The 22,399-nt window shown below is 46.1% G+C and overlaps 1 protein-coding gene across 4 annotated transcripts in view; it reads left to right on the forward strand.

Moving 5' to 3' along the window:
• lrp4 (LDL receptor related protein 4) overlaps positions 1-22,399 on the forward strand; it is a 203,954-nt gene that overhangs the window by 161,612 nt on the left and 19,943 nt on the right. For all 4 annotated transcript variants that reach the window (XM_033038628.1, XM_033038629.1, XM_033038630.1 and 1 more), the window contains exons 20-32: positions 1-83; positions 908-1,097; positions 2,658-2,789; positions 3,715-3,855; positions 4,636-4,722; positions 5,555-5,726; positions 7,420-7,582; positions 8,992-9,217; positions 11,458-11,761; positions 12,741-12,959; positions 14,042-14,176; positions 16,002-16,110; positions 19,649-19,793. The exon at positions 1-83 is cut by the window's left edge and continues 119 nt beyond it. In XM_033038628.1, the coding sequence (XP_032894519.1) occupies positions 1-83; positions 908-1,097; positions 2,658-2,789; positions 3,715-3,855; positions 4,636-4,722; positions 5,555-5,726; positions 7,420-7,582; positions 8,992-9,217; positions 11,458-11,761; positions 12,741-12,959; positions 14,042-14,176; positions 16,002-16,110; positions 19,649-19,793 (2,106 nt within the window). The remainder of the gene's footprint in view (positions 84-907; positions 1,098-2,657; positions 2,790-3,714; positions 3,856-4,635; positions 4,723-5,554; positions 5,727-7,419; positions 7,583-8,991; positions 9,218-11,457; positions 11,762-12,740; positions 12,960-14,041; positions 14,177-16,001; positions 16,111-19,648; positions 19,794-22,399) is intronic.

Raw genomic sequence — 22,399 nt, forward strand, 5'->3', positions numbered from 1 at the left:
ACTATGGCACAGAGAGGCTGTACTGGGCAGATGCGGGCATGAAGACCATCGAATATGCCAACCTGAACGGAACTGCAAGGCGGGTACGGCAGCGTCACCAGTAATTTAACTTTGATAAACACCACTGATGTTAGTCATCTTCATTTGATTCACTCCTGCACCTTCTGGGGAAATGCTGGCAGTTGTAGATAATTGGAGACCCCTTCAGGAGAAATGCTGGCAGTTGTAGATAATTGGAGACCCCTTCAGGAGAAATGCTGGCAGTTGTATATAATTGGAGACCCCTTCAGAGGGGCAGAGGTTTAGGTTTATTATTGTCACGTGTGCTGAGGTACAGTGAAGAGTTTTGTTTTTGGTTGTTATCCAATTAGATCAGCTAATTCTGTACATAAATACAATCGTCAAACCCCAGTCCAACAGGTGGAGCAAAGGGGAAGATACAGAGTGCAGAATATAGTTCTCAGCATTGTAGCGCATCAGTTCCACAGACAAAGTCCAATGTCCGCAATGGGGTAGAGGTGAATCGGATAGTGCCCTAGCTGATGGAAGGACCATTCAGAAGCCTGATAACAGAGGGGAAGAAGCTGTTCCTGAGTCTGGTGGTGCGCGCTTTCAAGCTTCTGTACCCTCTGCTGGACGGGAGCGGGAAGAAGAGGAATTACTGGGGTGGGTGGGGGGTGACATCTTTGATTATGTCGACTTATTTATTGCGGCAGTGTGAAGTGCCACCTGGTTGCAAATGCTCATTGGCACTTCATTGCAATGTAATCATGCTAATAATGTTTAACTTCTCAAGTTGGGCTGCATGTTGACCATGTGCATGCTTTAAGTTATGGACAGTCCGCTCTGATGTCAATTGTCCCTCTCCTCCATTGCAGTCGGTAAAGTTATTGCCACTCTCTCCTAGGTTCTGATTGGCAGTCAGCTGCCTCACCCCTTTGGACTGACGATACACAATGACAAGATCTACTGGACTGACTGGCAATCAAAGAACATCCAGAGTGCGGATAAATACACCGGCTTAGGACGTGTGGTACTGAGGGAAAACCTGGAAAACCTCATGGATATTCACATGTTTCATCGGCAACGCATGTCGGGTAAGGAGAACGGAACTGGAACTCTGCTTATGAAAGATAAAATGACTTGGATGCAAGTGGGGACGGGTTGGCTTGTAGGTTTGCAGGTGACACTGGGATTGCTGGGGTTGTGGACTGTGAGCACGGCTGCCAAAGTGTACAGCAGTATAACTAACGTTCAGCTGCTGAAATGGGCAGAGAAATGGCAGATGGAGTTTAATCCGTGCAAGAGTGCGGTGTTGTACTTTGGGAGGTCGAATGCAAGGGGAAAATATACAATTAATGGCAAGACCCTTAACAGCATTGATGTAGAAGCATCTTGGGATCCAATACATAACTCCCTGAAAAAAACAATACAATCAATACTCAGTTTTATTCGTCACTTGCACATAAAGTGCAAGTGAAATGAATTTGCCAGCAGCGGTACAATGAAAAAGAACACACTAAAACACAATCATAATTTAACACAAACATCCACCGCAGCCTAAACACCACAAGATAAATGGCCACTCAGGTAGATAGTGGTAAAGAAGGCGTATGGTACACTTGACTTCATTGGTTCAGACATTGAGTACAAGAGTCAGGAAGTCACGAGGCAGCTTCATGGGACTTTGATTAGGCTGTACCTGCTGTATTACATGCAGTTCTCATCACCCCATTACAGCAATGATTATGGAAGCTTTGGAAATGGTGCAGAGGAGGTTTGCCAGCATGATGCCGGGATTAGCTGCAGAGACAGGGTGGATCGCTTTCTCTGGGATGCAGGAGGTTGTGTGGAGACCTGATACAAGTATATAATATATAGATGGTATAGATAGGGTAGACAGTCACAATCCTTATCCTAGGATGTAAGGATCAAGTAAGGTCATAGCTTTCAGGTGAGAGAGGCAATGTTTAAAGGAGATGTGTGGGGTGAGAGGGTGGTGCTGGGGGTGGTAGCGGAGGCAATGTGGTCTGGTATTTAAGAGACTTACCTTGGTGTACGGATATGCAGGGGATGGCGGGATGAATGAATGAATAAATAAGGTAGGCATTGGTCTTGGCATCATGGTCAGCACAGACATTGTAAGTAAGTAAGTTTATTGGCCAAGTATTCACATACAAGGAATTTGCCTTGGTGCTCCGCCCACAAGTAACAACATGACACACAGTGACAGTTGCGAATGACTCAGTAAACACTAAACATGAATAATAATAAAACATTAATGATAAAACTCCATTGATCAAGCTGGTGAACCAACAAAATACCAGATCAAAGGGAGGCCACAGATTTCTGGTTATTGAGTAGAGCAACTACTTGTGGATAAAAACTGTTTTTATGTCTGGCTGTGGCAGCTTTGACAGTCCGGAGTCGCCTTCCAGAGGGAAGTGATTCAAAGAGTATGTGGCCAGGGTGAGAGGGGTCAGAGATGATCTTGCCCGCTCGCTTCCTGGCATTGTGGGCCGAAGGGCCTGTTCCTGTGCTGTACTATACTCTATGATTCAATGTAAATTGTGATGCATTAAGTTGGACAAAGGGAAACTACTGTGTCTCATCCTGCAGTGGTTATTGTAACGGATTGTTCTTTGTGTCATTCACAGTGGCTACCCTGTGTAATATCAACAATGGAGGCTGCAGCCACCTCTGTCTCCTGGCTCCGCTGCCCAGAGGCCACAGTTGTGCCTGCCCCACTGGCATCAACCTCCTTGCTGATGGCAAGACGTGTGCGCCTGGTAAGCTGATTCTCCTCTCTCCACACCTGGCACACAGTGGCATTTCACATCATTAAATGTCCTTTCATTACCGAGAAAAGACAGCTGAAGCATTTTTGCTAAAAGTGACTGCTGATTGTCAGAAATTAAACCGACATTGTTGTACGTCTCTGGATGTCTGCTGTTATTTGCCACCTATATCTACAAGGTGTGAACATTGTGCTCTTTGTTTCACCTTGGGGCATGGGGTAAATTGCAGAAAACACCCAACTCTTAAACGCATTACATGAGTATTTTTGCAGAAAGTGCTGGAGTAACCCAGCGGGTCAGGCAATATCTCTGGAGAACATGGATAGGTGATGTACATGCTTGAGAATCTTCTTCACACTCACCATTCTGAAGACAAGTCCTGACCCAAAACATCACCTATCCATGTTCTCCAGAGATGCTGCCTGACCCGCTGAGTTACTCCAGCACTTTGTGTCTTTTTCTCTCTAAAGCAGCACCTGCAGTTCCCTGATGCCCGAGCAGATGGTCTAATAGTTGAGGAATATTTTTCCATCTCTAGAGGCAGGAAACATGTTCCCGATGTTGGGGGAGTCCAGAACCAGGGGCCACAGTTTAAGAATAAGGGGTAAGCCATTTAGAATGGAGATAAGGAAACACTTTTTCACACAGAGTTGTGAGTCTGTGGAATTCTCTACCTCAGAGGGCGGTGGAGGCCGGTTCTCTAGATACTTTCAAGAGAGAGCGAGATAGGGCTCTTAAAGATAGCAGAGTCAGGGGATATGGGGAAAAGGCAGGAACGGGGTACTGATTGTGGATGATCAGCCATGATCACATTGAATGGCGGTGCTGGCTCGAAGGGCCGAATGGCCTACTCCTGCACCTATTGTCTATTGTCTTTCTGCAGAACATTTCCATCATCTCTCTTGCATTTCTCCAGGTATGAGCAGCTTCCTGATATTTGCTCGGAGAACGGATGTCCGGATGGTCTCACTCGATATCCCCTACTATGCTGACGTGGTGCTGGCCGTCAATGACTCCATGAAAAACACCATTGCAATCGGAGTCGATCCTAAAGAAGGTGATTGGTTGTATATGTAAACACTTTGTTTGATATTTACCAGAATATAAATGCTTGCCCATCGCAATGATTCAATTAGTTGGTCATCTGCAATGAGCTACCAATAAATACAAGTCTTCTGCATCACCTCAGCCCAGCTGTTGTAGGGAATCATGTTGATGAGCTGCCATCTCATGTTTGGGAATGACCCAGCTTCACCTCAGTGGCACGCAGGGTGTGAACTAGAGGGAGAGGTTGGGCAGGCTACGACTTGATTCCTCGGAGTGCAGGTGGATGAGGGGTGATTGTATAGAGGTGTACAAAATCATGAGGGGAAGAGAAACATAGACAATAGGTGTAGGAGTAGGCCATTCGGCCCTTCGAGCCTGCACCGCCATTCAATGTGATCATGGCTGATCATCCACAATCAGTACCCCGTTCCTGCCTTCTCCCGATATCCCCTGACTCCGCTATCTTTAAGAGCCCTATCTAGCTCTCTCTTGAAAGCATCCAGAGAATCGACCTCCACCGCCCTCGGAGGCAGAGAATTCCACAGACTCACCACTCTCTGTGAGGAAAAAGTGTTTCTTCGTCTCCGTTCTAAATGGCTTACCCCTTATTCTTAAAACCTAGAAATGTTGTTCACTGTTTTGCTGTGATTTGAGTTGCATTGTAAACCCTTGTTCTTTTTGGCAAGCTCTCCTTTTGTCTTTATACATTTTGTTTTGTTGAAGCTAGGCTGACCAGTTAAAGTCTTCACAGATCAATCCTTCCTGCTAATGCAATATCCTTTTATTTCAGGCAAGGTGTACTGGTCAGACAGCACTCTGAATACAATTAGCAGAGCCAGTCTGAATGGATCGCAGCAGGAAGATATTGTGAACACAGGTGAGTGAGCTGAGAGTGTCTGCAACTTGTTCCATCGCACAGTGGGACATCTTTGGAAGTTGTGAACACGAGCAGTGGGGAGAGTTTGGAGCGGTCATGAACTGATGTGGGAAGCTAAACAAGCTCAGATCAAATGCAATCCGAGCATTGATGGCAAGCAAAGCACAACAACCTATTGGTGATTAATTAGTCTACAAATAATGATGAAATATGAAGTGTTTCCAGAAACAATACAGAGGAGATGCTGCACCTCTGCTGTACAGAACCATACTGGGCTCTGGTTTAGACAAATTATCAATTACACATATTAACCCATCACTTGGACAAATATGTAGCTTTATTTCTATTAAAAAAAAAAATATTGTATCAAAATATTTAATATCAAAATACTAGTGCGGCACAGTGGCCTTGCTGTTGGGTAGAGTGGCTGCCTTACAGCGCCAGGGACTCAGGTTCAATCCTCACTGCAGCTGCTGTCTGTACGGAGTTTGCACGTTCACAATGTGACCGCGTGGGTTTTCTCCAGGTGCTCCGGTTTCCTCCCACTCTCCAAAGACGTACACGTTTGAATGTTAATTGGCTTCCGTAAGTTATAAATACAAATTGTCCCTAGTGTGTAGCATAGTGCTAATGTACGGGTGATCGCTGGTCGGCGCGGACTCGATGGGCCAAAGGGCCTGTTTCCGTGCTGTATCTCTAAAGTCGACATAGCTTTTTTGGGTAGTAATAAATGTATCATTGAATGTATTGAAATGTTCACTCAATGGTTGTAAAGTAAGCTGCAGTTGGAGCGACATATTCTATAGCTACTGCTCTCTCTCTCTCCCCCAAGGGCTAATGACCACTGATGGTCTGGCAGTGGATGCCAACGGCCGTAAAATATACTGGACAGACACCGGCACCAACAGGATTGAAGTTGCTAATTTGGATGGAACAATGAGAAAGGTTCTGATCTGGGAAAACTTGGACAGTCCGAGAGCTATTGCTCTTCACCACGAGAAAGGGTGAGTGGAGATGTCTCAGATCAATAATGAACAATAACTCAGCGGGTCAGGCAGCATCTGTGGAGAACATGGATAGGTGACGTTTCACAGAATGCTGGAGTAACTCAGCGGGTCAGGCAGCATCTCTGGATAACATGGATAGGTGACGTTTCAGAGTGCTGGAGTAACTCAGCGGGTCAGGCAGCATCTCTGGAGAACATGGATAGGTGACGTTTCACAGAGTGCTGGAGTAACTCAGCGGGTCAGGCAGCATCTGTGGAGAACATGGGTGTGGATGCAGCCCAGACCATTACACAAACCAACCTCCCTTCCATTGACTCCCTCTACACCTCACGCTGCCTCGGCAAGGCCAGCAGCATCATCAAGGACCAGTCTCACCCCGGTCACTCCCTCTTCTCCCCTCTCCCATCAGGCAAGAGGTACAGAAGTGTGTAAACGAACGCACACCTCCAGATTCAGGGACAGTTTCTTCCCGACTGGTATCAGGCAACTGAACCATCCTACCTACAACTGGAGAGTGGTCTTGAGCTACTGTCCATCTCATTGGAGACCCTCACAGACTATCTTTAATCGGACTTTACTGGACTTTTAACTTCTACTGAACGTTATTCCTTTTATCTGTACACTATGAACAGCTCGATTGTAATCATGTTTTGTCTTTCTGCTGACTGGTTAGCTCACAACTAAAGGCTTTTCACTGTAGCTCAATACTCATGACAGTAAACTAAACTATGAATATAGGTAGACACAAAAAGCTGGAGTAACTCAGCGGGACAGGCGGCATCTCTGGAGAGAAGGAATGAGTGGTGTTTTGGGTTGAGACACGAAACGTCACCTATCCCTTTGCTCCATAGATGTTGCCTGTCCCGCTGGGTTTCTCCAGTATTTTTATCTACCCACGATTTTTCCAACATCTGCAGTTCCTTCTTAAACATTTTGTCTACTTCACTGCGCAATCTCCTCAAGGTACGCCTACTTTGAAGAAGTGTTCTCCTCCTCTCTCCAAAAACAGTGAAGGGTCTCGACCCGAAACGTCACCTATTCCTTCGCTCCATAGATGCTGCCTCACCCGCTGAGTTTCTCCAGCATTTTATCTACCTTGTGATTTTACCATGGTAGTTTTACTGGATTCGGTGTCATCTATATCAGACACAATTCTTTATATAAATGACCAAATGTGCCTTTAAACAAAGTCCGTATCTGCCTCCAGCACCATGCAGCACATTCCAGACCCCCAGCGCCCCTTTTGTTACAAAATAACTTGCTCTGCGCATCCCCTTTAAACTTTGCCCCTCTCACCGTAAAGCTGCGCCCCTTCCCCCCTTCCTCTGTCTTTGACATTTCCACGCTGGGGGGAGGTTCAGACTGCCCACCCTATCTCTGCCCTTCATAACTTTAAATACTTCCTTCTGGTCTCTCTTCAGAGAAAACAATCCAAGTTGCTGATGGTCAGGTTAAATCATACTACTTTGTAGAAAGACATCACTCCAAAGATGTACAGGTTTGTAGGTTCATTGGCTTGGTATACCTGTAATTGTAATTTGTCCCAAGTGTGTGTAGGATAGTGTTTGTGTGCGGGGATCGCTGGTCGGTGCGGACTCGGTGGGCCGAAGGGCCTGTTTCCGCGCTGTATCTCTAAACTAAAGACCATTGCCTTCTAGTTAATGCTTGTATCTATGTTGTTTGTTCCCAGATACATGTATTGGACAGACTGGGGAGAACATGCCAAACTAGAGCGTGCAGCAATGGATGGATCAGACAGGACCATTCTCATCAACAATAACCTGGGCTGGCCCAATGGTCTGGTCATTGACAAAGTGTCGTCTCGACTACTGTGGGCGGATGCACACACTGAGGTACATGCAGTTAGATCTGTGGCTGCTGCACACACTGAGGTACATGCAGTTACACTGTACGAGAATGTGCTGGGTAACCAATGTGAGGTTCCATTTCATAAGCTCTAGGAGCAGAATTAGGCCATTCGGCCCATCACGTCTACTGCACCATTCAATCATGGCTGATCTATCTTTCCCTCTCAACCCCATTCTCCTGCCTTCTCCCCACAACCCACTTCACAGATGTGATGCTTCCTGAAGTTATATTACTGTAATACTGATGGTTTTCCCCACATGTTTTTTATGTTCCAGTCATTGCACTGTGACATTAAAATAAAATGATAGGTGCTATCCTTTTCACAAAAGACAAATTTTGTAAAAAGAGCTTTGAGCTCTGAACACTGGAGGATGAGGCCAACGTCTTTGAATATTGTGTTCCATCTTGGTCACCCAGCCGTAGTAAGGATGTTATTAGTCTGTAAAGAGTGCAGAGACAATTTACAAGGATGTTGTCAGGACTTGAGGGCCTAAGCTATAGCAAGACATGTTGAACATTATTCCTTGGAGCGCAGGAGACTGTGGGGTGGTGTTATATAGAGGTGTGTAACATCATGAGGGGATTCGATAGGATGAATGTACAGAAATGGTTTATCCGGTGTAGATTAAGAACCAGAGGGTTAAGGTGAGGGGGGAAATATTTAAGAGGAACCCTTGGTGCAACTGTTTCATTCAGAGGGTGGGGATATGGAATGAGCTGCCAGAGGAAGTAGTTGAGGCAAGTATATAACACCATTTAAAAGACATTTGGACAGGTACATGGATCGGAAAGTTTTAAATGGGCATAGACAATAGGTGCAGGAGTAGGCCATTCGGCCCTTCGAGCCAGCACTGACCGCCATTCAATGTGATCATGGCTGATCATCCCCAAACAGTATTTAAGAAGGAACTGCAGATGCTGGGAAATCGAAGGTACACAAAAATGCTGGAGAAACTCAGCGGGTGCAGCAGCATCCATGGAGCGAAGGAAATAGGCAACGTTTCGGGCCGAAACCCTTCCGTGTTTCAGCCCGAAACGTTGCCTATTTCCATCAGGGTTTCGGCCTGAAACGTTGCCTATTTCCTTCACTCCATAGATGCTGCTGCACCCGCTGATTTTCTCCAGCATTTTTGTGTATCCCCAATCTGTACCCCGTTCCTGCCTTCTCCCCATACCCCCTTGACTCCGTTATCTTTAAGAGCCCTATCTAGCTCTCTCTCGAAGCCAAATGCAGGCAGGTGGGACTAATGTAATGGGACGTCTTGGTTAGCATGGACAGGTTGGGCCGAAGGGCCTTGTGTGACTCCATGACAAGATGGCACTTTGATTGTTTAAAGAACTGACTGAGAATCCGTGCAGTTTTTCCACATTGATTTTCTATCCCATTACACAGCGTATTGAGGCAGCGGACCTGAACGGAACAAGCCGCAAAACTCTGGTCACTCCTGTCCAGCATCCGTACGGCCTGACGCTGCTTGGCCATCACATTTATTGGACAGACTGGCAGACTCGAAGCATCCAACGGGCCGACAAGAACACGGGTGGCGACATGATTACAGTGCGAGGCAACCTGCCGGGACTCATGGACATCCAAGCCATCGACCGCGGTCAACCCCTCGGTAAGTTCCATTCACACGGCCGCAGTCCAGCTACCTGGTTCATTCTCACTTTCATACTGAAATATGGAGACTGTGTGGGGACGAGAGTCCCTTCAGGGGAAATCTGGAACTAAATGCCAGGGTGAGGGTCAGACAGAGATGAGGAGGCATGGCTGTCAAAGAGTGATGAATCTTTGGAACGCTCTAACACTTGGGCGCTGTGGAGCATGTGTTGTTGAATATATGCTGGGCTGAGATATTTTTTGTTGGGGCATCAAAGGATAAGAGGGCTGGAGTTGTGGCCAAGATCACATTATCCATGAAAGACACAAAGTGCTGGAGTAACTCAACGGGTCAGGTAGCACCTCTGGAGAACACGGATAGGTGACGTTTCAGATTGGGACCCTTTTGGGAAGGGTCCTGAACTGAGACATCGCTTATTCATATTGAGAAGGGTCCGAACCCGAAACGTCACCTATCCATGTTCTCCACAGATGCTGCCTGACCTGCTGAGTTACTCCAGCACTCTGAGAAACGTCACCTATCCATGTTCTCCACAGATGCTGCCTGACCTGCTGAGTTACTCCAGCACTCTGTGAAACGTCACCTATCCATGTTCTCCACAGATGCTGCCTGACCCGCTGAGTTACTCCAGCACGTTGAGTCCGTTTTGATAAACCGCCATCAGCAGTTCCATGCTGGATTGAATAGCAGGGCAGTCTGGGCCGACTCCTGCTCTGGTCACCTCAGATCTACAATACACAATACAATTTATTTGTCACTTGAACCTCATAGTGGCTCAAATGAAATGTTGTTTCTGCAGTCATACACACAAGAAAAAAAGACCCAAGACACAACACAATTTACACAGACATCCATCACAGCGCATCTCCTCCTCGCTGTGATGGAAGGCAAAACAACTTATCTCTCCCCTGCACTCCCCATTCCCCTCCCAATGTCAATACATAAATAATAAAAACAATTCCCACCTGCGCAAATTTTTCCATCTGTGAAAACCTTATTACGCTGTGTAAATATATATCGTCATATATTTTCATGTCACCGTTGTGGAAAATGACTGAGCTAATGATTTCTCTGAGCGTAGGTGGGTCAATCTTTCTTACACCCCACTGCCTATTCCTCTCCGACCCCTGGACCACCTTCCCTTGTCTTCTCCGCCAAGTGTCTGCTGTCTACCTTGGCCCCAGTTTCCCAGCTGTCTGTCAGTGCACATGGATCTGCTGACGGAACCCAGCCATGAACCAGATTAGTTCCTCTTGCCGTCGGTCAGTTGGTCAGGCCCGGCCTGTGGAAGGTCCTCACAACAGCTCCTCAAAACAGCTTTATTGTGAGATACAACTATTGCAAATGGCAACTTTGAATATTCTTGCAATGTTTGCTGAAAATAATTGAAATATCATGAAGATAAAATTATACCCAGGATTAAAATGGCATCGCTGTTGTTTTAAACAGTGTAACAGTGGGCAGGTGCTATAGACCTGCACGGGAAGGTAGACGCTCCCGCCCCCACGAGTCTCGGGCAGATGGGGCTCGTCAGCCTGGGAAGGCAGTCCATCTAGGAGAGGGAAAACTCTGATTTAAAACCTCCACTGCCTTGTGGCCATATCCAATCATGGAAAAGGCTCCAGGAGTAAACCTCAAGAAAATCCGGAGTCGGAGTCCATAAGGCAGTTCGTCGTTGTCTACAACCTCGCTCTGGCAGCTCCTGCGACGGCGCTGGTGCCAAACTGTAACGGCCCTGCTGTTCCTTTGGATCGATCAGCGACGTGGAGAGGGGGGACATGCTGCATGTCTGTCCTCCATATGACATCGCCCAGGCTTGCATCTGACCAGGATGCATCACCCATGGTCAGTCATGACCGAGAGGGGCCGACTACTAATATACGATGAATTATACATCGTATCAAATTGATAAACTGAATGCAGGAAATGCTTTACCTTAAATATACTCCTGGTAGTATTATAGAACATAGAACAGCTCAGCAACAGGCCATTCAGCCCACAATGTCTGTGCTGTAGACGATCTCTCCATAGGCCTTGCGTGTCCTGGGTAAGAGATTTGACATTGTTTGGACTGCCAAGGCCTGCTGGATCTCCCTGTTGCTAACCATTTCATCTCCTCTTCCCATTCCCACATTGAGCTTGCTGAGTTACTCCAGCACATTGTGTCTTTTTCTGTAAAGCAGCACCTGCAGTTCCTAGTGTCTACGCTGTTCAGACTTTGTGTTTCTTCTCTGCAGGTTTTAACAAGTGTGGTGTGAGGAACGGAGGCTGCAGCCACCTGTGCCTGCCCCGACCTAACGGCATCAGGTGTGCCTGTCCAACGGGGATCCAAATGAAGACTGATGGGAGAACATGTGACAATGCCCCTGAGACCTACCTGCTGTTCTCCAGCCGTGGCAGCATCCGCCGCATCTCTCTGGACACCAGAGATTACACCGATGTACACGTGCCTGTTCCTGAGCTCCACAATGTCATCTCCCTCGACTACGACAGTGTGGAGATGAAGGTTTATTACACAGATGTCTTCCTGGATGTCATCAGGTAAGGATGAGCATTGGCTGATTTACACAGATCTTCATCCTTGAATAACCTGCCCACTTAGCAACAATAAATGGCCATTTGCTGACATCTAGAACATAGAACAGTACTCGAACCACTGTTCCCATCCTCGTATCCCTCTCTTCCCCAGCCAACACTGGGCCATTATGGACTCCACCCTTCATGAGCTCATCAGATCTATTCTGGCCTTTTCTCGCCTCCAATCGGCCCCTCATCCTTTAGTCTGAAGAAAGGTTCCATCCCAAAACGTCACCTATCCATGTTCTCCACAGATGCTGCCTGACCTGCTGAGTTACTCCAGCACTCTGTGAAACGTCACCTATCCATGTTCTCCACAGATGCTGCCTGACCCGCTGAGTTACTCCAGCACTCTGTGAAACGTCACCTATCCATGTTCTCCACAGATGCTGCCTGACCCGCTGAGTTACTCCAGCATTTTGTCTCTACCGACACCACAAAAACAAGCCCTTTGCCCACAATGTCAGTGTCGAACATGAAGCACCAAGGCAAATTCCTTATATGTGAATACTTGGCCAATAAACGTATTCATTCATTGACCTTCCTGCACATAACGCACACCCCTTCATCTGTACCTTCCCCTTTGCTCTACCTATTGTCCTGGAGTTTGACGATTGTATTTATGTATGGGGGTATTAGCAGATCTGATTGGATAGTGTGCAAAGCAAAGTGTTTCACTCTAGCTCGGTACGCAAGGCAATAACAAACCTAAACCTTCCTGTGCTGTACTGTTGTATATTCTGTGAAGCTGGGATGGACCAGTTCACTATCTGTATGTCCTGCCTGATCTATGGTTCTGGTGGAGTCTGAGCAAGTGTCTGAATGGTGAATCATTTTGGTTTCCTGCTGTACTTGTGCACTTGACTTTAATGATTTGTATAACTGGGGTTCTGAGTCCTGATCTTTCCCATCTTTAAACAAGTCTGCATTGTTGGTTTACCAGAAGTGCGAACCTTAACGGCAGTGGCATGAAGACGGTGATTAGCCAGGGTCTAAAGACGACGGATGGCTTGGCCATAGACTGGGTGGCAAGGAATCTGTACTGGACAGACACGGGCAGAAACACCATTGAGGTGTCGTGGCTGGATGGAAGCTGCCGCAAGGTGCTGATCAACAACAGCCTGGACGAACCCAGGGCCATCGCTGTCTTCCCCAGGAAGGGGTGAGCAAATCTTTCCTCAATGTTGTTGTACAAAGTCCTATTGATAAGTTGCATTATGTTCCATATTTCCATTCTAAATTAAGGCCATATTACAATGTATTCAATAATTTCAGTGCAATCTGAATGGAGAATAAATTGCCATTTTCTGGATGTTTTTGCTCAACTTTGAGCTAAATATACTGGTTTACCAATGACATCCCAGTGAGGCAAGTGTTGAAGCGTTAAACCCATCTTAAATTCAGCAAAGTTTATAAAAGTTTATGCACGGATCATTTATATTAAAAGAGAAACAGTCTCATATCAAGGCAATGGTCAGTGTGGACGTGATGGGCCGAAGGGCCTGTTTCTATGCTGTATCTCTAAACTATAGGTACTATAACAACATTTAAAATACATTTGGACAGATAGACAATAGACAATAGGTGCAGGAGTGGGCCATTCGGCTCTTCGAGCCAGCACCGCCATTCACTGTGAACATGGCTGATCATCCCCAATCAGTACCCCGTTCCTGCCTTCTCTCCATATCCCTTAACTCCGCTATCCCTAAGAGCTCTATTTAACTCAATGAATGGGAAATGTTTAGAAGGGTATGGGACAAACGTGGACTGGTTGGACTAGTGTAGATGGGGCATCTTGGTCTGTATGGGCAAGTTGGGCCAAAGGGCCTGTGTCTGTACTATATGAATCTAAACTATAGAAGCCAGCAGATGCTCTAGGGGGCTTTACCCCTTAAACTCTCCAAAACCAACTTCAAAGTGAGAACATATTTCTGTCTGCACTTGGTTTTGATTTTTGTCCCACAATATATGAAAGAGTAACGCTCCTGTAGTTGGAACTACAATGCAGAATCAATGTTACTGATGGTTTGCTTCGATAGATCAATAAGAATCATTTGCTCCAGCTGCTGATATACTCGACAGTGTGTAATGTTAGAAAAGTACAAGGTCATTGAGTGAAACTGCAAAGTAAAGTTACACTTCATTTGATAATGGGTGTGTATGTCTGAGATCTGTAACTATGAAATAATCGGTTTGTGTGAAACCAATAAAGGTGAACGTTGTTCTTTGTGAATTTTCCTCTAGGTATCTATTCTGGACAGACTGGGGAAATCTTGCCAAAATCGAGCGTGCACAGCTGGATGGCACAGACCGCAAGGTTCTCATCAACACTGATCTAGGCTGGCCCAACGGTTTAACCTTGGATTATGACACAAGGAGGTGAGCTGAGAAAAAGCCAAACGTGTAAACTGGCGATCAGATAATCAATGCATCAGGAGCACGCGAGAGCAGCAACTCAACTAGCTGATTCAGGTTATGAAGTAAAGCTTTCTTCCACCCTGGCTCCTTGCCAGATGTTCTACTCCAGTGGTGCATCGTAGCTGGAAACTAGCAGTTTGATGGTTTGTTGGATTGAATTTACGGCAGCACAGTGGCCTCACAGCGCCAGAGACTCGGGTTCAATCCTGACCTCGAGTGCTGTCTGTGTGGAGTTTGCACGTTCTTCGTGACTGTGGGTTTCCTCCAGGGGCTGCGGTTTCCGCGCACATCCCATAGACGTGTGGGTTTGTAGGCTAATTGGCTGCTGTAAGCTGCCCTCAGTGTGCAGGGAGTGGATGAGTAAGTGGGATAATATAGGACTAGCGTAATCGATGGCTAATAGATCACTAGGGTGATCGATGGTCAGCATTGACTCGGTGGGCCGAAGGGCCTGCTTCCATACTGTTTCTCTAAACTAAACATATTATTCAGAAAACATAGAAACATAGACATAGAAATTAGGTGCAGGAGTAGGCCATTCGGCCCTTCGAGCCTGCACCGCCATTCAATATGATCATGGCTGATCATCCAACTCAGTATCCCGTACCTGCCTTCTCTCCATACCCTCTGATCCCCTTAGCCACAAGGGCCACATCTAACTCCCTCTTAAATATAGCCAATGAACTGGCCTCGACTACCCTCTGTGGCAGAGAGTTCCAGAGATTCACCACCCTCTGTGTGAAAAAAGTTCTTCTCATCTCGGTTTTAAAGGATTTCCCCCTTATCCTTAAGCTGTGACCCCTTGTCCTGGACTTCCCCAACATCGGGAGCAATCTTCCTGCATCTAGCCTGTTCAACCCCTTAAGAATTTTGTAAGTTTCTATAAGATCCCCTCTCAATCTCCTAAATTCTAGAGGGTATAAACCAAGTCTATCCAGTCTTTCTTCATAAGACAGTCCTGACATCCCAGGAATCAGTCTGGTGAACCTTCTCTGCACTCCCTCTATGGCAATAATGTCCTTCCTCAGATTTGGAGACCAAAACTGTACGCAATACTCCAGGTGTGGTCTCACCAAGACCCTGTACAACTGCAGTAGAACCTCCCTGCTCCAATACTCAAATCCTTTTGCTATGAAAGCTAACATACCATTCGCTTTCTTCACTGCCTGCTGCACCTGCATGCCTACTTTCAATGACTGGTGTACCATGACACCCAGGTCTCGTTGCATCTCCCCTTTTCCTAGTCGGCCACCATTTAGATAATAGTCTGCTTTCCTGTTTTTGCCACCAAAATGGATAACCTCACATTTATCCACATTATACTGCATCTGCCAAACATTTGCCCACTCACCCAGCCTATCCAAGTCACCTTGCAGTCTCCTAGCATCCTCCTCACAGCTAACACTGCCCCCCAGCTTAGTGTCATCCGCAAACTTGGAGATATTGCCTTCAATTCCCCCATCCAGATCATTAATATATATTGTAAATAGCTGGGGTCCCAGCACTGAGCCTTGCGGTACCCCACTAGTCACTGCCTGCCATTGTGAAAAGGACCCGTTTACTCCTACTCTTTGCTTCCTGTTTGCCAGCCAGTTCTCTATCCACATCAATACTGAACCCCCAATGCCGTGTGCAATTCGGTATGATGTTAAAATGCAGATTGAAGTACATTCAGGCTGGAGCTGTGATTGGAGTAATCTCCTATTGATGGGATTAAATCTACGATGATGTCGTGTGTCAGAGCCCTCTGTAATACATATATAAATATTACAATTCTTCCTGGCAGGATCTACTGGGTGGATGCCCACTTAGACAGAATAGAAAGCTGCGACTTGAATGGAAACCTACGGCAAGTTCTCATTGGCCAAGTTACACACCCCTTTGCCTTAACGCAGGTAAGAAATATTATATTTAAGGTTTGTCCATTCAAAGTGATGATGCTGCTGAGGATGATAGGGAACGTGTACACACACAAAGTGATGATGCTGCTGAGGATGATCGGGAACGTATACACACACAAAGTGATGATGCTGCTGAGGATGATAGGGAACGTGTACACATACCATGACTACAGCGGCTGGGCAGCTTTTCACGCCCTCCTGCTTCAGAAATGTACATTACATAGAAACATAGAAACAAAGACAATAGGTGCAGGAGTAGGCCATTCGGCCCTTCGAGCCTGCACCACCATTCAATATGATCATGGCTGATCATCCAACTCAGTATCCCGTACCTGCCTTCTCTCCATACCCCCTGATCCCTTTAGCCACAAGGGCCACATCTAACTCCCTCTTAAATATAGCCAATGAACTGGCCTCAACTACCTTCTGTGGCAGAGAATTCCACAGATTCACCACTCTCTGTGTAAAAAATGATTTTCTCATCTCGGTCCTAAAAGATTTCCCCCTTATCCTTAAACTGTGATCCCTTGTTCTGGACTTCCCCAACATCGGGAACAATCTTCCTGCATCTAGCCTGTCCAACCCCTTAAGAATTTTGTAAGTTTCTATAAGATCCCCCCTCAATCTTCTATTTTCTAGCGTGTACAAGCCGAGTCTATCCAGTCTTTCTTCATATGAAAGTCATGACATTCCAGGAATCAGTCTGGTGAACCTTCTCTGTACTCCCTCTATGGCAAGAATGTCTTTCCTCAGATTAGGAGACCAAAACTGTACGCAATACTCCAGGTGTGGTCTCACCAAGACCCTGTACAACTGCAGTAGAACCTCCCTGCTCTTATACTCAAATCATTTTGCTATGAATGCTAACATACCATTTGCTTTCTTCACTGCCTGCTGCACCTGCATTCCTACTTTCAATGACTGGTGTACCATGACACCCAGGTCTCGTTGCAACTCCCCTTTTCCTAATTGGCCACCATTCAGATATTGTCTACTTTCCTGTTTTTGCCACCAAAGTGGATAACCTCACATTTATCCACATTATACTGCATCTGCCATGCATTTGCCCACTCACCCAACCTATCCAAGTCACCTTGTCACCTTGCAACCTCCTAGCACCCTCCTCACAGCTAACACTGCCCCCCAGCTTCGTGTCATCCGAGATGTTGCATTCAATTCCCTCATCCAGATCATTAATATATATTGTAAATAGCTGGGGTCCCAGCACTGAGCCTTGCGGTACCCCACTAGTCACTGCCTGCCATCTGAAAAGGACCCGTTTACTCCTACTCTTTACTTCCTGTCTGCCAGCCAGTTCTCTATCCACATCAATACTGAACCCCCAATGCCGTGTGCTTTACCATCAATGGAGTGTTCAGTCAGTGCCCGTCGAGGTGAATGACGTTGCCTTGTTCCAAAGCTCCATCATGAAGCTCAGTGCGAAGGCGAGCGACCACATCTGTGTAGAATTCCTGCTGGTGTCTCGAGTCTGAAGAAGGGTCCCAACCCAAAACGTCACCAAGTTCTCCACAGATGCTGCCTGACCCGCTGAGTTACTCCAGCACTCTGTGAAACACCACCTATCCATGTTCTCCACAGATGCTGCCTAACCCGCTGAGGAGTTACTCCAGCACTCTGTGAAACGTCACCTATCCATGTTCTCCACAGATGCTGCCTAACCCGCTGAGTTACTCCAGCACTCTATGAAACACCACCTATCCATGTTCTCCACAGATGCTGCCTAACCCGCTGAGTTACTCCAGCATTTTTGTCTACCTTCCTTTTTTCCAGCATCTGCAGTTCTTTCTTAAACATATTATAGAATAATTGATCTTTCCCTATGCTTCTTGAAATAAAATCTGGTCATGTTAACATTAATATTAAGCTTTTAGTTGAACATTTAATGCAACTATGCACATTTTTCCATGGATTGGCGTCTGTGCTTCTTACAACAATCCTTGCAGAACAGGAACGATGGGCCGAATGGCCTGTTGTTGAATGTGGGCAACATCTCTACACAAGCCCGCTGTCCACAAGAGCAGTTAGGGGGGAGATAAGGCACAATTAAAATATTTAGTGGACAGCATTTTTGGTTATTGATATCAAAGTATAAATGGGGTGTAGGCAGAACTCTGGGCTTCACATTGCTTATTCATCTAAACAGATAAAACATTTGGCAAATGTGAATATCCATATTAGAACCCCATGGATTGATAATGGTGCTGATACGGCAGAGGGGGAATGATTGGCGATCACCGATGAGAGTGTTTGGGCAACAAAGGAGAAATAATAATAATAATAATAATAAATTTTATTTATGGGCGCCTTTCAAGAGTCTCAAGGACACCTTACAAAAATTTAGGAAGCAGAGGAAAAACATGTAAGCGGAATGAAATAAGTAGTAGAGACATGACTAGTACACAAATTAAAGACAGAATTCAATTCAAAACACAACATGAGGCAATTCAAGCACAGATGAAAAGGGAGGGGGACGTGGGGCTAAGGATAGGCAGAGGTGAAGAGATTGGTCTTGAGGCGGGACTAGAAGATGGTGAGGGACACGGAATTGCGGATCAGTTGGGGGAGGGAGTTCCAGAGCCTGGGAGCTGCCCTGGAGAAGGCTCTGTCCCCAAAACTGCGGAGGTTGGATTTGTGGATGGAGAGGAGACCGGCTGATGTGGATCTGAGGGACCGTGAGGGTTGGTAGGGGGAGAGGAGGTCAGTGAGATATGGGAGGGCCAGATGGTGGAGGGCTTTGTAGGTGAGGACCAGGATTTTGTAGGTGATCCGGTGGGAGATGGGAAGCCAGTGAAGTTGTTTGAGGACTGGAGTGATGTGATGCCAGGATTTGGTGTGGGTGATGAGTCGGGCGGCTGCGTTCTGGACCAGTTGGAGTCGGTTGATGTAGGTGGAGCTGATGCCAAGGAGAAGTGAGTTGCAGTAGTCCAGTCGGGAGGAGATGAAGGCATGGATGAGTCTTTCAGCAGTGGGAGGTGTGAGAGAGGGTCTGATTTTGGCGATGTTGCGGAGGTGAAAGAAGGAGTTTTTAATGACATGGCAGATGTGAGGCTCAAGGGAGAGGGTGGAATCAAAGATCACGCCTAGGTTGCGGGCCTGGGGAGATGGGGAGACAGTGGTGCCGTCGATGGTGAGAGTGGGAAATGTTTCAGTGAAATAATTGTAGAGAATTAAAATCCTTGCACATTTATTTGAAAGCTGAGGATTTTGTGAGGGGGATTGCATGTTTTCAGTAGAAGCAAAGTGCATGAGACTGCAGTGTGAAGCTGAAGGCGTCGAGTTGCCGTGTTCAATCTGTCATTCCTTATCCAGACAATGATGGAAGTGTTGTGATTATTATAGCATCATAAACATCTCTTATCCCAAATTCCCCCGGCATTTACTTGAAGGATTCGTATTCCCAAATAGAAATTTCAATTATATGTGGGATAATTAATCGCAGTAAAGCTGTGCGGAGGTTTAAATTGCATGCAATGTTCGATGTGAAAACTAAAGTCATTACCTTTCCAAACAGCACGACCGGTGGATTTACTGGACAGACTGGCAAACCAAATCAGTGCAGTGTGTGGACAAATACACTGGTCGCAACAAGGAGACCATCCTCGCCAATGTAGAGGGACTGATGGACATCATTGTGGTCTCCCCACACAGGCAAACAGGTATATAGTCAAAGAAATAGAGTTAAGACTCCCGGACATTTACTTGTGACATCTGATGCTGCTTAGGTTTTATATTCTTTGCTGGGTATTTTTAAGGCAGAGATGGACAAATTCTTGATTAGAACCGGTGTCAAGTGTTATGGGGAGAAAGCAGGAAAATGGGATTAGGAGGCAGAGATCAGCCACGATTGAAGAGTAGACTCGATGGGCCGAATGGCCTAATTCTGCTCCTATAACTTGTGAGCTTTGGTAGTTATTGAAGGTACAAGTTGACAGTGAGGGAAGTGGGGCATCGAGGTGAACAGGTGAAGAGGGTCAACAAGGATTTCTCCTGCAGAATGAAGCATTGCAGTAAACAGCATGGGGAAATGTAAATTAGAGTGGCTGCTTCAATATCACATAGTATGCAGGAATGGAATAGTAGTGAACTGAGAAAAAAAGCCCATGACTAACATCATTGATATGTTCTAGATGTCAGCTGATCTACATCGGTGAGACCAAGCGGAGGCTCCGCTCGGTCTGCATTAACCAACCTGATCTTTGCAACTCCCCCTCCCATTCCGAATCCAACCTCTCTGTCCTGGGCCTCCTCCATGGCCAGAGTGAGCACCGCCGGAAATTGGAGGAGCAGCACCTCATATTCCGCTTGGGCAGTCTGCACCCTAGTGGCATAAACATTGAATTCACCAATTTCCGGTAGCCCTTGCTGTCTCCTCCCCTTCTCAGCTCTCCCTCAGCCCTTAGGCTCCGCCTCTTCCTTTTTACTTTTTTCTTCCCCCCCCGCCCACCCTACATCAGTCTGTAGAAGGGTTTTGGCCCGAAACGTTGCCTATTTCCTTCGCTCCTTAGATGCTGCTGCACCCGCTGAGTTTCTCCAGCATTTTTGTGTACCATTGATATGTTCATTGGGCCATTAAATAAGGAGATGTAAATGTGCTGAGTTTAGCCCGTATCTAGAGCTGAAATGCAGCAACTTATCATTTGGTCTAACACTGTTTCCTCATAACTTAATGTGCTGTAGCTCAGGCAAAAGCTACAGTATGTACGTTTGTATCTTCACTGTACATATCCACAACTCTGCACTGTTTAGATATTGTGCTCCAGTAACCTCGCCTGCATTTTGCTGAAAACATCTCATGAGGTCTTTTTGATATCATAGACCAAACCAACTGTGACAGTATTGTCATCCTCAGATTTTAGTTCTGATGTTAAACACATCCAGGATCCATATCATGAATTCATGCCCAAAGCCCAAATGCAGCAACTTTATACCATGCAACCATTTCAGTAAAAAGTTAGCAAACATAATTCATGTAACTAACAGCTGGACAATGCAAATGATGCAAGTAGTTTGTCAAAATGGCACTACTGAAATAAAATATATAGAAAAACACCAGAGCAAAAATAGTAACACCAAAAGAAACCGGATTCTTTCATATTAAGATTCAAGATTCAAGAGTTTATTGTCTTTTCAATTATTATCAGAGATCTATCATATTATTTCTCCCTGTGTATGTTTGTTTCATAATTATACAAATTAAAAATGAGGTGTCATTCACTTGCTGTGGAACACAAGCACTGTGATGACATCATGTATTTTATAACACACTGACGATATCATGTGCGAATGATTGCACTGAAGTTTTTTAAACACTAAGACATCCTCAAACTGCGGAGCATCCTGGACAATACAGCTCACCCCCTCCGTGACACACTGGTCAACCTGAGGAGCACCTTCAGCAACAGACTGGTTCCACCAAGATGCAGCACAGAACCTCACAGGAGATCCTTCTTCCCTGTGGCTATCAAACTGTACAACTCCTCCCTCTACTGTCATGGGGTAGACTGAGGCTGACTCCACCCCCCCACCACAATCTTTGCACACCCCCAATCCTGGACTTTCCACTTGTCATCTTTCATGTATCTTGTGTTTTGTGACAGTTGGCAGATCAATTTCCCTCCTAGGATAAATAAAGTTCTATCGTATCGTATCAGTTGTCAGATATTCAAAACCCAGTTCCTCGCCCCCACTCTACCCACCGCCATTACAATGGTTTTAGTTTTAATTTCTATTCAGTTTGTACACCAGCACAGCAACAGGTCCTTTCAGCCAGAATGTCTGTGCCGAACATAATGCCAAGACCAACTCTCATCAGCCTGCACCTAATCAACTACCCTCCATCCTCTGCAGAGCCATGTGTCGATGTAAAAGTCTCTCAAAAACCACTATCGGATCTTCCTCCACCACCACCCCCGGCAGCACCTCCCAGGCACTACCCCCATGTATCTCCTAGAAACATAGAAAATAGGTGCAGGAGTAGGCCATTCGGCCCTTCGAGCCTGCACCGCCATTCAATATGATCATGGCTGATCATCCAAAAGTATTCTGTACCTGCCTTCTCTCCATACTCCCTGATCCCTTTAGCCACAAGGGCCACATCTAACTCCCTCTTAAATATAGCCAATGAACTGGCCTCAACTACCTTCTGTGGCAGAGAATTCCACAGATTCACCACTCTCTATGTGAAAAATTTTTTCCTCATCTCAGTCCTAAAAGATTTCCCCCTTATCCTAAAACTGTGACCCCTTGTTCTGGACTTCCCCAA

The sequence above is a fragment of the Amblyraja radiata genome, chromosome 20 (genome assembly GCF_010909765.2).
Source record: "Amblyraja radiata isolate CabotCenter1 chromosome 20, sAmbRad1.1.pri, whole genome shotgun sequence".
In the NCBI taxonomy this organism is placed as follows: Eukaryota; Metazoa; Chordata; class Chondrichthyes; order Rajiformes; family Rajidae; genus Amblyraja; species Amblyraja radiata.